Consider the following 12,500-nt stretch of genomic DNA (forward strand, 5'->3'; position numbering starts at 1 on the left):
TGCATCTCCCTCAAAGCACCTGCTTGATTTACTCCTCCATCCCTTGAGATTCTGCTTTACAAAAAATTATCATCATTTGCCAAAGCCTTTTGTACCCGGCCCACACTCCAGTAATCTATCATGAGTGACAGGCCTTCAGAACCCACTGCTGTAAACCAGATGTTACCCCTAAATCAGTACCAACAAACCCTGCAGGGGAGGAAAAAAATCTTTAAAGTACACATGAAATCAAAACTAAGCATATTGATTTTGTTAGCTCTCGTTGCTAGTTTTGTGGTGAACAATGCATCTGTGCATGTCATTAAGCAAAAACCAATAGTTTGCGCTTGTAATCTTTAATTGATATCTGAAGATGACCTTCGGTTTGTTTTCAGTTTAATTCTCAGGTCTGACTGAAGTATTGGGCGGGGCTAACATACTTAACCACGCCCCCTCGAGCTGTCAGTTTTGACAACAAACAGAAATGATGATGAGGAGGAGTCTGTTAGGTTGTAATAGCATTGCAATCCAAAAGCCACACCCCCTGAACATGCACTAGACAACATCGGTCTAAAAGCCACACCCCCTGAACATGCACTAGACAACAACAGTCTAGAAGCCACACCCCCTGAACATGCACTAGACAACATCAGTCTAGAAGCTACACCCCCTGAACATGCACTAGACAACATCAGTCTAAAAGCCACACCCCCTGAACATGCACTAGACAACATCAGTCTAAAAGCCACACCCCCTGAACATGCACTAGACAACATCAGTCTAAAAGCCACACCCCCTGAACATGCACTAGACAACATCACAACCCAAAAGCTACACCCTTGAACATGCACTAGACAACATCAGTCTAAAAGCCACACCCCCTGAACATGCACTAGACAACATTACAACCCAAAAGCCACACCCCTGAGCATGCACTAGAAAATATTACAATCCAAAAGCCACGCCTCCTGAACACATACTAGACATCCCAATCCAAAAGCCACGCCCCCTGAACATGCACTAGAAAACATTACAATCCAAAAGCCACGCCCCCTGAGCCTGCAATAGACAACATGACCATCCAATAGCCACGCCCCCTGAGCATGCACTAGACAACATGACCATCCAATAGCCACGCCCCCTGAACATGCACTAGACAACATGACAATCCAATAGCCACACACCCCTGAGCATGCACTAGACAACGACAATCCAATAGCCACGCCCCCTGAGCATGCACTAGACAACGACAATCCAATAGCCACGCCCCCTGAGCATGCACTAGACAACATGACAATCCAATAGCCACGCCCCCTGACCATGCACTAGACAACATGACAATCCAATAGCCACGCCCCCTGACCATGCACTAGACAACATGACAATCCAATAGCCACGCCCCCTGAGCATGCACTTGACAACATGACAATCCAGTAGCAACACTCCCTGAGCATGCACTAGACAACATGACAATCCAATAGCCACGCCCCCTGAGCATGCACTAGACAACATGACAATCCAATAGCCACGCCCCTTGAGCATGCACTTGACAACATGACAATCCAATAACCACGCTCCCTGAGCATGCACTAGACAACATGACAATCCAATAGCAACACTCCCTGAGCATGCATTTTGACTACATTTAAAGTTGTGTACTTGTACTCTTACTCAATAAAAGGTTGTAGTGTTGTGAGATAACAATTTACTTGTTGATATATGGTTGCGGTGTGATCTTAAATGGCACTTAATTTTGCTCTGACTCAAGCACATGAGAAAATAATGTGCAGATATGACAGAATGACCAGTAAGGGAGCACCAATGGCGCCGGACCCATTCTTGTGCGCTGTGTCAACATGCCCTCGAGTGGACAGGCATTCCAATGGTGGTTTAACAGCTGCCAAAATGAAGTCCTGTACCCTCTGAGGGTGATAGCGTACCCTCTCAGACACTAGGTAAATATATCTTCGCTGGGTGTGTACACATAGCTCAACTGAGAGTGATAAAGGGGAAAGTCTAGAATCAGCACAATTCAACAAATTCTGGCAATCGTCCAATAAGAGAGGCCTACAGGGTCTGTCATATTACAAACTACAATCCTAATGAGCTCAAGAGAATCAAATGCACCATATGGCCTATATCATGATGGAAGATATACGCTACATTTTTCAATTACAGATCAGGCTTTTCCCTAGAAAGGGAACTCTATTCTCTGCGCACTACTTTGACAGCAGCGCCGACTGGTGGTCATGAAAAATATTACTAAAGCCAAGAGCGTCCAGCTTTGCTCCTGAAAGGTTTTCTTCTCCATTACTCTGTTTTATTCCATGTTAAACTATCTTGAAGCAGCTCTTTAGTACAGTGGCCGAGACAGCTTAATGTGCTTTAATTTAAGAAAACACAAGCAATTACAAAAAAACGCCATGACCAGCTAAAACCAGCTTGACCAGCCTAGCCAAGCTGGGAGTCCAGCCAAAACCAGCTATGTCTAGCTTAAACCAAGCTGGTCAAGCTGGTTTTAGCTGGAGAACAAAAACCCCTCTAAAACCAAGCAGGTCAACCAGCTAAAACTAGCCAACAGGCCTAGGCTGGTTTAAGCTGGATTTTTCAGCAGGGATCGGATGTCATTCCCTCGCTGTAAATGCTAGCGTAGCGCACCCGTTTTTTTCTGCAACCTCGCTGCGCGCGCATCCTGAATGTTTATAAACTGGTAATTCGACTATACCAGGGGTGTCCACACTCGGTCCTGGAGGGCTGGTGTCCTAGAACGTTTAGCTGCAACCCTGATCAAACACACCTGAACAAGCTAATCAAGCTGGATATATTAGAAACTTCCAGGCAGGTGTGTTGAAGCAAGTTAAACTCATTTTAGCTTACTATATAGTAAGTATATGATTTCTGACGCTGCCATGGTTATTTAGGCTAATAATATACAAAAGACAAAGGAATTGTGTAATCAGGTTGTTAAAATAAACTCACCTTTCAAAGATCACCTACAACTTCACTGAGCTATACTCACGGCACAACAAACAAATCAAGCCAGGTCCATCGTTTTAGGGTCCCCTTGAAACATTTCTACTATGTTCAATCAAGAGAATTAGATACACCATATGGCCTATATCATGATGGAAGATATACACTACATTTTTCAATTACAGATCAGGCTTTTCCCAAGAAAGTGAACTCCATTCTCTGCGCACTACTTTGACAGCAGCGCCGCCTTGTGGTCATGAAAATATTACTAAAGCTGAAAGGTTTTTTTCTCCTTTACTTTCTGTTTTACTCACTTGAACCAATCCTGGAGGGCCGGTGTCTTGGAGAGTTTAGCTCCAACCCTAATCAAACACCTGAACCAGCTAATCAAGCTCTTACTATATATACTAGAACAGGGGTGCTCAACCCTGTTCCTGGAGATCTACCTTCCTGCAGATTTCAGTTACTACCCATATCAAACACACCTGAGCCAATTAATTAGGACCTGAACACCACTTGATAATTACAGGCAGGTGTGTTTGATATGGGTAGCAACTGAAATCTGCAGGAAGGTAGATCTCCAGGAACAGGGTTGAGCACCCCTGTTCTAGAAACTTCCTTGCAGGTGTGTTGAGGCAAGTTGAAGCTAAACTCAGCAGGACACCGGCCTTCAGGACCAAGTTTGGACATCCCTGTCTTAGAACTAAAAGATTCTATCTGACATTTTTGTCAAAATTGAGTTATTAAAATATTCTTATTAAATGACAACTTATTTACATTATGTGATGTTTTTTAATAAGTTGTTTACATTTTAAGACTTTTTATTTAAAAATTAAGTGTTACACACACACTGTTTACTATGGAATGTGAAAACTTTGAAGCTCAATATCTCAAAATCATTCAGAACGCAAATACAATACAATTCCAAATTGTTGAAAGGTAATTTGCTCACCGTTTATTGCAGAAGCAGCACTGCAAGACACTTATGACTTTAACAAACACAACTCAGAAGCTGTAATTGACCTAAACATAAAATAAAAAAAATAATCAGCTTATTTTATTCATTTTATTTTATTTTATTAAACTGTAAAATATAAAATCTAAAATCTAAACTGAGTGAGAGTGTATGGGTGTTTCCCAGTACTGTTACATAAAACTTTTGCTGGATAAGTTGGCGGTTGTTTCCGCTGTGGTGACCCCTAATTAATAAAGAGACTAGGCTGAAGGAAAATAAATGAATGTTTAAATTCATCCCATATGGATTTTGTTTGTAACAATTTTGCAGAAATCATTTTAATATGTAGGCATCAGTAAACTTAAGAGCAAAACATTACTGGTGTGATTATATTTTTAGCACTGAATATAATCAGTGCTAAAAATATAAAGAGATGTAATTCAGGCCAGCACTATAATTGGATGTCATGGCTATAGTGTATATTCCCTTACAGCTCAGCTGCCGAGGGTTCTTTTAAAGAATATGATAATCCTTTGCCAGGCATCCACCTGTGCCTCTGAATGAGCTTTGGGTTCCCCGCCAAACAAAACCGGTTGCTCAAGTACGCCATGAAATGCAGCCAGACAAAATGGCATGTAGGGCACCTCGATAAAGTGACCAGCTTTTTCATACTTCACCAGCTCATAGTTGTTTTTCCCATGTGCTTTGAGCCTGTCGCATGCTAACTTTGCATGATAGACGCTCCGCCAGTTCATGTCAGCTTCTGAAGCGATGAACATGAAACTAGCAGAGGCACGCTCGATGGGAATAACAGTAGGAAGACCTTCTTTAGACATCGGGTCATTCACAACCTCTAGCATGTCTACGAGGCCTAATGCTGTCATTTTCTTTTTCTTAAAGTCAAGCGTGAGAGGTGGAATGTACATGTCTTTGTAGTAGAGCGGGATCAGGCTGTTGGCATTGCATCCGTTGATCCAAACAGCAGCTGTTATGTCCGGCAGAAACGTTGACATGGACAAAGCGAGATCTCCACTCTTTGATATGGACAGAAGGCCGATTTTTTGACCTTTCACCTGAGTAAAAAACAGATCAACTTTGTGATGATGTCCCGTTAAAATAATTTGATTATGATTTTGAATGCTCATACATCAGTACTAACCTCTGGCTGTCGGCGTAGGAAATCTAGACCTTCTTCAAAGTACTCCAGGTGAAATTTGTCAGCTTTTTTGGGTAAATCCTGGTAGTTTTGGTAGGCCAAGGCTAAAACTGCAAAGCCTCTCTTTGCCAGCAGAGCTGCTCTCAACTCAAAAGGACCTCCTTTAAGTATGTAAGTATCCAAAATCCCAGGAAATGGTCCATTACCTGAAAAAAAAAGTGTAATACCTGCAATAAAAACTCATTTAGATAACCTCAGGCTCAGTGGCGTAGCGCAAAATGCGGAGGCCCCCCCTACAGGGATTACTGACGGGCCCCCTGATGAAGGGGGAGGGGACAACGCGGGGAAGCGATCACAAATTGAGCAGCGGGGAAGGGAGGCGGGGTGGAACGACAACGCGGGGAAGCCTTCACAAACTGAGGAGCGATCACAAACCGAAACCGGCAAGAGCGTCAAAGTAGCCAGAAGTCATTAATTTTCTATGGGAACCGGCGGCGAGGAACAGCGCGGCACGTCTTCTCCGGTGTGAGCGTCGAGGACAGTTGAAATCAAGTCAACTATATGGTATGAGCTATGACGCGGTTAGGCGGCAAGCAATCAGAATGAAGTAGTCCACCGCTTTATAGGAGTTTAGAGAACACAGACCTGTGAACTTTGGTTCCGACCACAGTTGTTCCAAAGAGTTTAATTATTGCCAGGGCCAGCGCGTCCTTAGAGGCGACCTATTCGTCCGCTTAGGGCGGCAGAATAGAGAGGGCGGCGTCCCCGACACTATCCTTACCTCTCGCGCCCTCAGGTATATCCACGTCTAGGGCGTCGTCTGCCACATTACCCTCACCACCTGCGCCCTCAGTTATACCCGCGTCTAGGACGGCAGAATAGAGAGCGCGTCTAGGACGGCAGAAGAGAGAGGGCATTTAGGACGGCAGAATAGAGATCGCGTCTAGGACGGCAGGAGAGAGAGGGCAGAATAGAGGTCGCGTCTAGGACGGCAGAAGAGAGAGGGCAGAATAGAGGTCGCGTTTAGGACGGCAGAAGAGAGAGGGCAGAATAGAGGTCGCGTCTAGGACGGCAGAAGAGAGAGGGCGTCTAGGACGGCAGAATAGAGGTCGCGTCTAGGACGGCAGAAGAGAGAGGGCAGAACAGAGGTCGCGTCTAGGACGGCAGAAGAGAGAGCGCGTCTACGATGGTAGAATAGAGAGCGCATCCAGGACGGCAGAATAGAGAGCGCGTCTAGGACGGCAGAATAGAGAGCGCGTCTAGGATGGCAGAATAGAGAGCGCGTCTACGATGGCAGAATAGAGAGGGCGGCGTCCGTGACACTACCCTCACCACCCGCGCCCTGTTATATCTGCGTCAAGGACGGCAGAATAGAGAGGGCGACTTTCTCTTCAAAGTTGAGGGCGGCGTTACCGTCCTTTGCCTGGAGCGGCAGTTCAGCTTGCTCCGGCCCTGATTATTGCGGTTGCCAAATTATCAATTATTTAAAATCGCGACGACGCAGGGCCCTCTAATCACGCAGGGCCCCCCTGCGGTGCATGCCCTGCGGGCCCGTCTGCTACGCCACTGCTCAGGCTGTGGCATAGCTGTAAATGACACATCCCCATTTTCAGCACAGCAAGGCAATGCCCTAAACATTCATATCTGTTACCTGACTATTATAAGATATTATAAGACTATATATAACTTATTAAAAAGAGACTGTAATGAGTTTTGGGGCAGCACGGTGGCACAGTGGGTAGCACAATCGCCTCTCAGCAATAAGGTCACTGGTTAGAGCAGGGGTCACCAATCTCGGTCCTGGAGGGCCAGTGTCCCTGCAGGGTTTTGTTCCAACTTGCCTCAACACATTTGCCTGGATGTTTCAAGTATACCTAGTAAGACTTTGATTAACTTGTTCAGACGTGTGTAATTAGAGTTGGAGCTAAAATCTGAAGGACACCAGCCCTCCAGGAACAAGTTTGGTGGCCCCTGGGTTAGAGCCTCGGCTCTAAACACATGGGCTATAGGTGCATTGGATGAACTAAATTGGCCGTAGTGTAATAGAGTGTGCTTGAATGAGAGTGTATGGGTGTTTCCCAATATTGGGGTGAGGTGACCTCTGAAATAGAGACTTAGTCAAAGGAGAATTAATGAATGATTTTAAAACTGTGTCTGGTGCTAATGTTGGCTTAAGTGACAGAGAGATGAAAGAGACAGCATAATAATGCAAATAACTGACCAGTGGGCATAAAAAGAGTCCCTCTGATCCTTCCTTCGGTGACAAGACTTCTCCGGACACCCTCGCTCAGGCAGTGTCTCTCGTTGGTCACTTTGGCCAGGACTTTCTCATCCTCACCGACAACCTCAATGTCAACAAGAGCTGGACGCGTCACATCTTTCAGCTTGAACTTGCAGCTTAATAGATCTGCTTTCAGAGCCCAGAATAAACCCATCGGTTCCACTCCAGAAAAGCTCCCGCCAGCAGAAGAGTCGCGCTTGAGGTCAATTTGGCCATTGTCATCTGCTAGGTAGATCGCTGAAGCCTTGAAATCACGTCCACCTTCATCCGTGATTTTGGAGCGCAGATTCACACGTTGATGTGGATTTAAGCCGCTCACCATCACATGCACCGGGTCTTCGAATGAGCACTTGTAACTGGGCAGAAGCTTGATGCTGACTCCTGAACTGTAGTGCACCTTCGCAAGGGATCTTGCAAAAGGCATAAAGGCAAATTTCAGTGCTGCATACATGTTATCCCTGTGATCACTGCAGGATACTGCTTAGAAAGATGATTTCAAAGAGCTTCTTAAAGCATCTTTGGACTCGAATCAGTCACAAGATCAGTTTTATATTTATGTAGACTTTGAACTGTCAGATCTCAAATTACATATCTGCGAGCAATTTAAAAATGGCATGTGATTTTGATACGGATGAAGTAACCTGACTACAGCTGAGGTCAGAATTATTAGCCCTCCTGTATATTTTCCCCTCAATTTCTGTTTAACGGAGAGAAAAACATTTCTAAACATAATAGCTTTTAATAACTCATTTCTAATAACTGGTTTATTTTGTCTTTGCCACGATGACAGTAAATAATATTAGACTAGATATTCTTCAAGATACTAGTATTCAGCTTAAAGTGACATTCAATGCATAACCGCTTGGTCCTGGGACACAAAGCGGTTGTGGATAGGGCTCTAAGGCAGGCTCATCCAGTTCGGAGAGGTTTTCGAGGAAATTTAAGTGTGAACTTTGCTTATCGACTGATACAGGATTGAGCGGCTCACAAACAAACAGTTCCTCTGAATCAATGAACTCTACTTCAAGATCCGATTTATCGGCTGCAGGGTTGCTTCGGCTTTCTGGCGCGTCACTTTCAATGAAGTTTCGCTGCTCAGCAAGGATTGTTAATTTCCTCAAGAAGTCTCTGCTTGGCCTGATAAATCTTTTTTTCTTTTTTTTTTGTACATTCAGTTAAATAAACTTTGGCATTCATTTAGTTGCTCAAGCGTAAAACAAGACAAAAAACCTGCTGCCAGCTAGTGTTTCAGAAGTGTTATTGCAGAACAACACAAACAGCAGGCGGAAGTATATATGACAATGTGCAAGGCATGCAGAAGTATATATCAGCCTTGAGAGCCACGGCGAGGGCTATGCGACCGCATGAAGGCTACGCCGCAGCATACATGTGCGCTTGACGCAGAAGCATAAATCAGCCTTACCTGCACGTCACAATGACGCGTACCGCAAGCTCTGTGATACCATCGACTTGGTAGGGCTGACGAGTGTGTGTGGGACCAAGAGCCGCGTGAACCCATTGGACTGAGTGTTTACAATATTGGAGTCCCGTAAAGGAGCTTCAGATGGAAACTGTTGAAAACTTTGCGTCCATCTACACCGTCTGACTTTCACACTAGTGGTGTTCTCGCTCAATTGCAGTCAGTGCAACTCTGATTCCGAATGCATTCCACGGTTGCCACAGCACCGAAGTTACAACATGGCGGAGATCAGGATTTTAAAAAAGTACATGCATCTAATGATCGATCTGTCATCAAAATGCAATATTACAGATCATTAATTCAGTGAGTTTTACATCGCACTGTAATACTCGATACTCTTTAATGTAAATGTCAGCATAGTGGTCGTACTTAGTCCTAGTTATTTTGATAATGTCTGTTTTCTGCTAACTTGTAGTACAATGAATTAGCTAACGCTTGCTACAGTATAGATGAAGTGTACCGAATTGGATAAAATGACAGGCTAATATTGCAGCATGCTAATAATAATTCCCCCCTGAGAATTCTCTGATAATGTGATGTCGCACATATGACAATAAATGTCATAATACACTTTTACCTCACTCATAAATTTTTATGCTTCAGATTGTTTTAATTGATGTTGTTGTATTAACCCAGTTAGATTACATTAAGTTCATTACACCTCAAGCCTCTGCTTTGGTTAATAACAACAACAGACGACAATGTGAGTTCACTCTCAAAAATAAAGGTACGCCAGCTGTCACTGGGGTGGTACCTTTTCGAAAGGTACACATTTGTACCTAAAGGGTTCATATTAATACCTCAAGGGTATAGATTAGTACCTAAAAAGTACAAAAGTGTTCCTTTTAAAATACTTAGGTACTAATATGAATGGTACCCCAGTAACAGCAAGTACCTTTATTTCTGAGAGAGTGTAGATGTATTGTTAAAAAACCATCATTTCAACTAAAGTAGAGAAGAGAGAGAGTGAATTATTGTAAGTCTGCTCCACAATAACTGCTCTTAAGTAATGCATTGAGAATAATAGTAAACTTATGTTTAGGAAAGCTTTGCTCATTAATAGTAATCACGCAACGTGCTGTTCGACTCTCTCATTGGCTGGCTCGAGTGTCTTGAATATTCATTAGCCACGCAACTGGACATCGGCACGTTTCAATTAATATTCATGAGATGGGCTTTCAGAGCAGATAGATCGTCTCCACGGGCGGACTGTTATGGCGGAACCTTCATCGCGGAGAGAGGATGAAGAATGGCAGGATTTTAACGAATTTAAGGGCGGAACGGGACGGAATTTGGATGTTAGCGCGGAGGAGACGCGGCTGTCGCTGCTGCTGCTGCTGGACGAGCTTTCAGACGCCGAGAGCGCGCTTCAGACGGGCGCGTTCACGTCCACACACTTCGACGAGAACCTACAGCTGTGCTTTCAAGATGTGCACTCGAAAACGGACGCAGGAAATGAACTGACGTCTTTAAACGAGGAGACGACGCTAAAATGCGACGAGTAAGTGAATAAACGCATACATTACTGTAAAAATGTACCGTGCTGCTGTTTCATTGGCGTCAATGATGTCAGACGCGACATAACAGCGTAACGTTACTTCTAATGAATACATGCTGCACCGTAAACATTTAATTGCGTTTTTTTTTGTCTTGTACACTGCTTTGTTTACGTTGATGTTCAGCAGGAGTTTGATTATTAGTGTTAAATGTCGTCATCATGAAGAATTCCTGAGCATCAGTCGAGGTCACGTGACTGGGGATGTTGTTGTTTACTATGTCATGCGTTTTCAGAGACAAACAAACTACACTGAAGCATTAGTAACCATGCTAGTCATATAGCTACATGATTTACAAAAGAAATGTTTTGGACACTTAAGAAACTGACATAATCTCATCAAGTTATAATAATCAAAAGTGTCTATTTGTGAACATTTCTGTGTATTCTGAATATTTCTGTGAATTTCTATTTATTGGTATCTCTGGACTGGGCATCTGGGGTTGGTGGTTCCCACTTTTAACAATGGGCACCGGAGTGTGTGCTCCCAACTATAGGGGGATCACACTCCTCAGCCTCCTGGGGAAGGTCTATGGCAGGGTGCTGAAGAGGGTGATCCGGCCGATGGTTGAACCTAGGATCCAGGAGGAACAATGCGGTTTTCGTCCTGGCCGTGGCACACTGGACTAGCTCTATACCCTTACCAGGGTGCTCGAGGGTTCATGGGTGTATGCCCAACCAGTCCACATGTGTTTTGTGGACTTGGAGAAGGCGTTCGACAGTGTCCCTCATGGCATTCTGTGGAGGGTGCTCTGTTAATGGCCGTCTAGTCCCTGTATGAACAGAGGAGGAGTTTGGTCCACGTTGCCGGCAATAAGTCAGACTTGTTTCCAGTGCATGTTGGACTCCGGCAGGGCTGCCCCTTGTCACCAATTCTGTTCATAATTTTTATGGACAGAATTTTAGGGCGCATCCTTGGGCTGGAGGAGTCTGGTTCTGGGACCACAGGATTTCATCTCTGTTATTCGCAGACAGTGTTGTTCTGCTGGCTTCATCGAACATGGACATGTGACATCGAACATGTGACATGGCTGGGATGATAATCAGCACCTCCAAGTCCGAGGCCATGGCGCTCCACTGGAAAAAGTTGGTTTGCCATCTCCAAGTGGGAGGAAAGTCCTTACCCTAGGTGGCGGAGTTTAAGTATCCCAGGGTTTTGTCCATGAGTGAGGGAAGGATGGAGCGTGAGATTGACAGGCGGATTGGTGCAGCAGTGATGCGGTTGATGTTTATTGGTCCGTTGTGGTAAAAAAGGAGCTGAGCCCAAAGGCAGAGCTTTTGATTTTCTGGTCAATCTACGTTCCTACTCCCTCCTATGGTCACGAGCTTTAGGTGATGACCGAAAGGACAAGATCTCGGATACAATCGGATGAAATGAGTTTCTTTCGAAGGGTGGCAGGGTGCAGTCTTATGGATAGGGGGAGGAGCTCTGACACTTGGGAGGAGCTTGGAGTAGAGCCGCTGCTCCTTCACATCCAGAGAAGTCAGCTGAGGTGGCTCAGGCATCTGTTTCGGATGCCTTCTGGATGCCTACCTTGGGAGGTGTTCCAGGCATGTCCCACCGGGAGGAGGCCTCGGGGAATATGAACATTAATGTTGCGCTGGACTGAAAATAGCAACAGTTCACGCAAAACAAGTCTTGCACTTGGGTGTATGATATGGCCCTATTAATTTGGGGGGTGGGTCAGCATTGCTGTTTTGGTTTTAGACTCCGTTTCTTCTGCAGGATCTGGAGCGCTCTGACCGATAATTATGGCCACGTTATGCCGGTGGACTGGAGTCAGTCTCGAGTGCGGTCTCTTCACCTGTCAACACTGAGTCTGGATGACCGAGCGGTGAGTTTTCAACTTGTCAGTGCTAGGCATAAGATGCGGTTAGGAAAAGTCGTGGTTTTAAAATAGTCTATTAGTTTATTTAGTTTTTTTAAGGCTACAGTTTCTCCAACAGGAAAAGACCCTCCACATCAAAAGCTAATATGATTCAGGAAACATCTGTGAAACAAATCACTTATACACCAACATTCAAGCATGTTATGTTACTTCATATCCAAAGGAAAGAAAGATTTTCCTAATCAGGGTTTTTTAAACTAATAAAGAGAGTAGAAGTGAATGATTCATGTTA

General features: G+C 44.5%; 2 protein-coding genes across 5 annotated transcripts in view; one reads left to right on the forward strand and one right to left on the reverse strand.

Annotated features, from left to right (window-relative positions):
- Positions 1 to 3,881: 3,881 nt before the first annotated feature.
- acot22 (acyl-CoA thioesterase 22) lies at positions 3,882 to 10,401 on the reverse strand. 3 transcript variants are annotated; one of them, XM_073924964.1, is made up of 4 exons: positions 8,768 to 10,401; positions 7,285 to 7,754; positions 5,067 to 5,269; positions 3,882 to 4,980 (listed from the first exon to the last, which is right to left on the reverse strand). In XM_073924964.1, the coding sequence occupies exons 2-4, from the start codon at positions 7,664 to 7,666 to the stop codon at positions 4,402 to 4,404; spliced, it is 1,164 nt and encodes a 387-aa protein (XP_073781065.1). In that variant the 5' UTR covers positions 7,667 to 7,754; positions 8,768 to 10,401; the 3' UTR covers positions 3,882 to 4,401. The 3 variants fall into 3 exon arrangements, with proteins under 3 accessions (XP_073781065.1, XP_073781066.1, NP_001243148.1); XM_073924965.1 differs by having other exon boundaries at positions 10,364 to 10,389; NM_001256219.1 differs by lacking the exon at positions 8,768 to 10,401 and having other exon boundaries at positions 7,285 to 7,806.
- fez2a (fasciculation and elongation protein zeta 2a) overlaps positions 9,992 to 12,500 on the forward strand; it is a 17,772-nt gene continuing 15,263 nt past the window's right edge. For both annotated transcript variants that reach the window (XM_009292014.5, XM_002664769.7), the window contains exons 1-2: positions 9,992 to 10,325; positions 12,106 to 12,214. In XM_009292014.5, the coding sequence (XP_009290289.1) occupies positions 10,039 to 10,325; positions 12,106 to 12,214 (396 nt within the window). In that variant the 5' untranslated portion in view covers positions 9,992 to 10,038. The remainder of the gene's footprint in view (positions 10,326 to 12,105; positions 12,215 to 12,500) is intronic.

This window comes from Danio rerio, chromosome 16 (assembly GCF_049306965.1).
Source record: "Danio rerio strain Tuebingen ecotype United States chromosome 16, GRCz12tu, whole genome shotgun sequence".
NCBI classification, from domain to species: domain Eukaryota; kingdom Metazoa; phylum Chordata; class Actinopteri; order Cypriniformes; family Danionidae; genus Danio; species Danio rerio.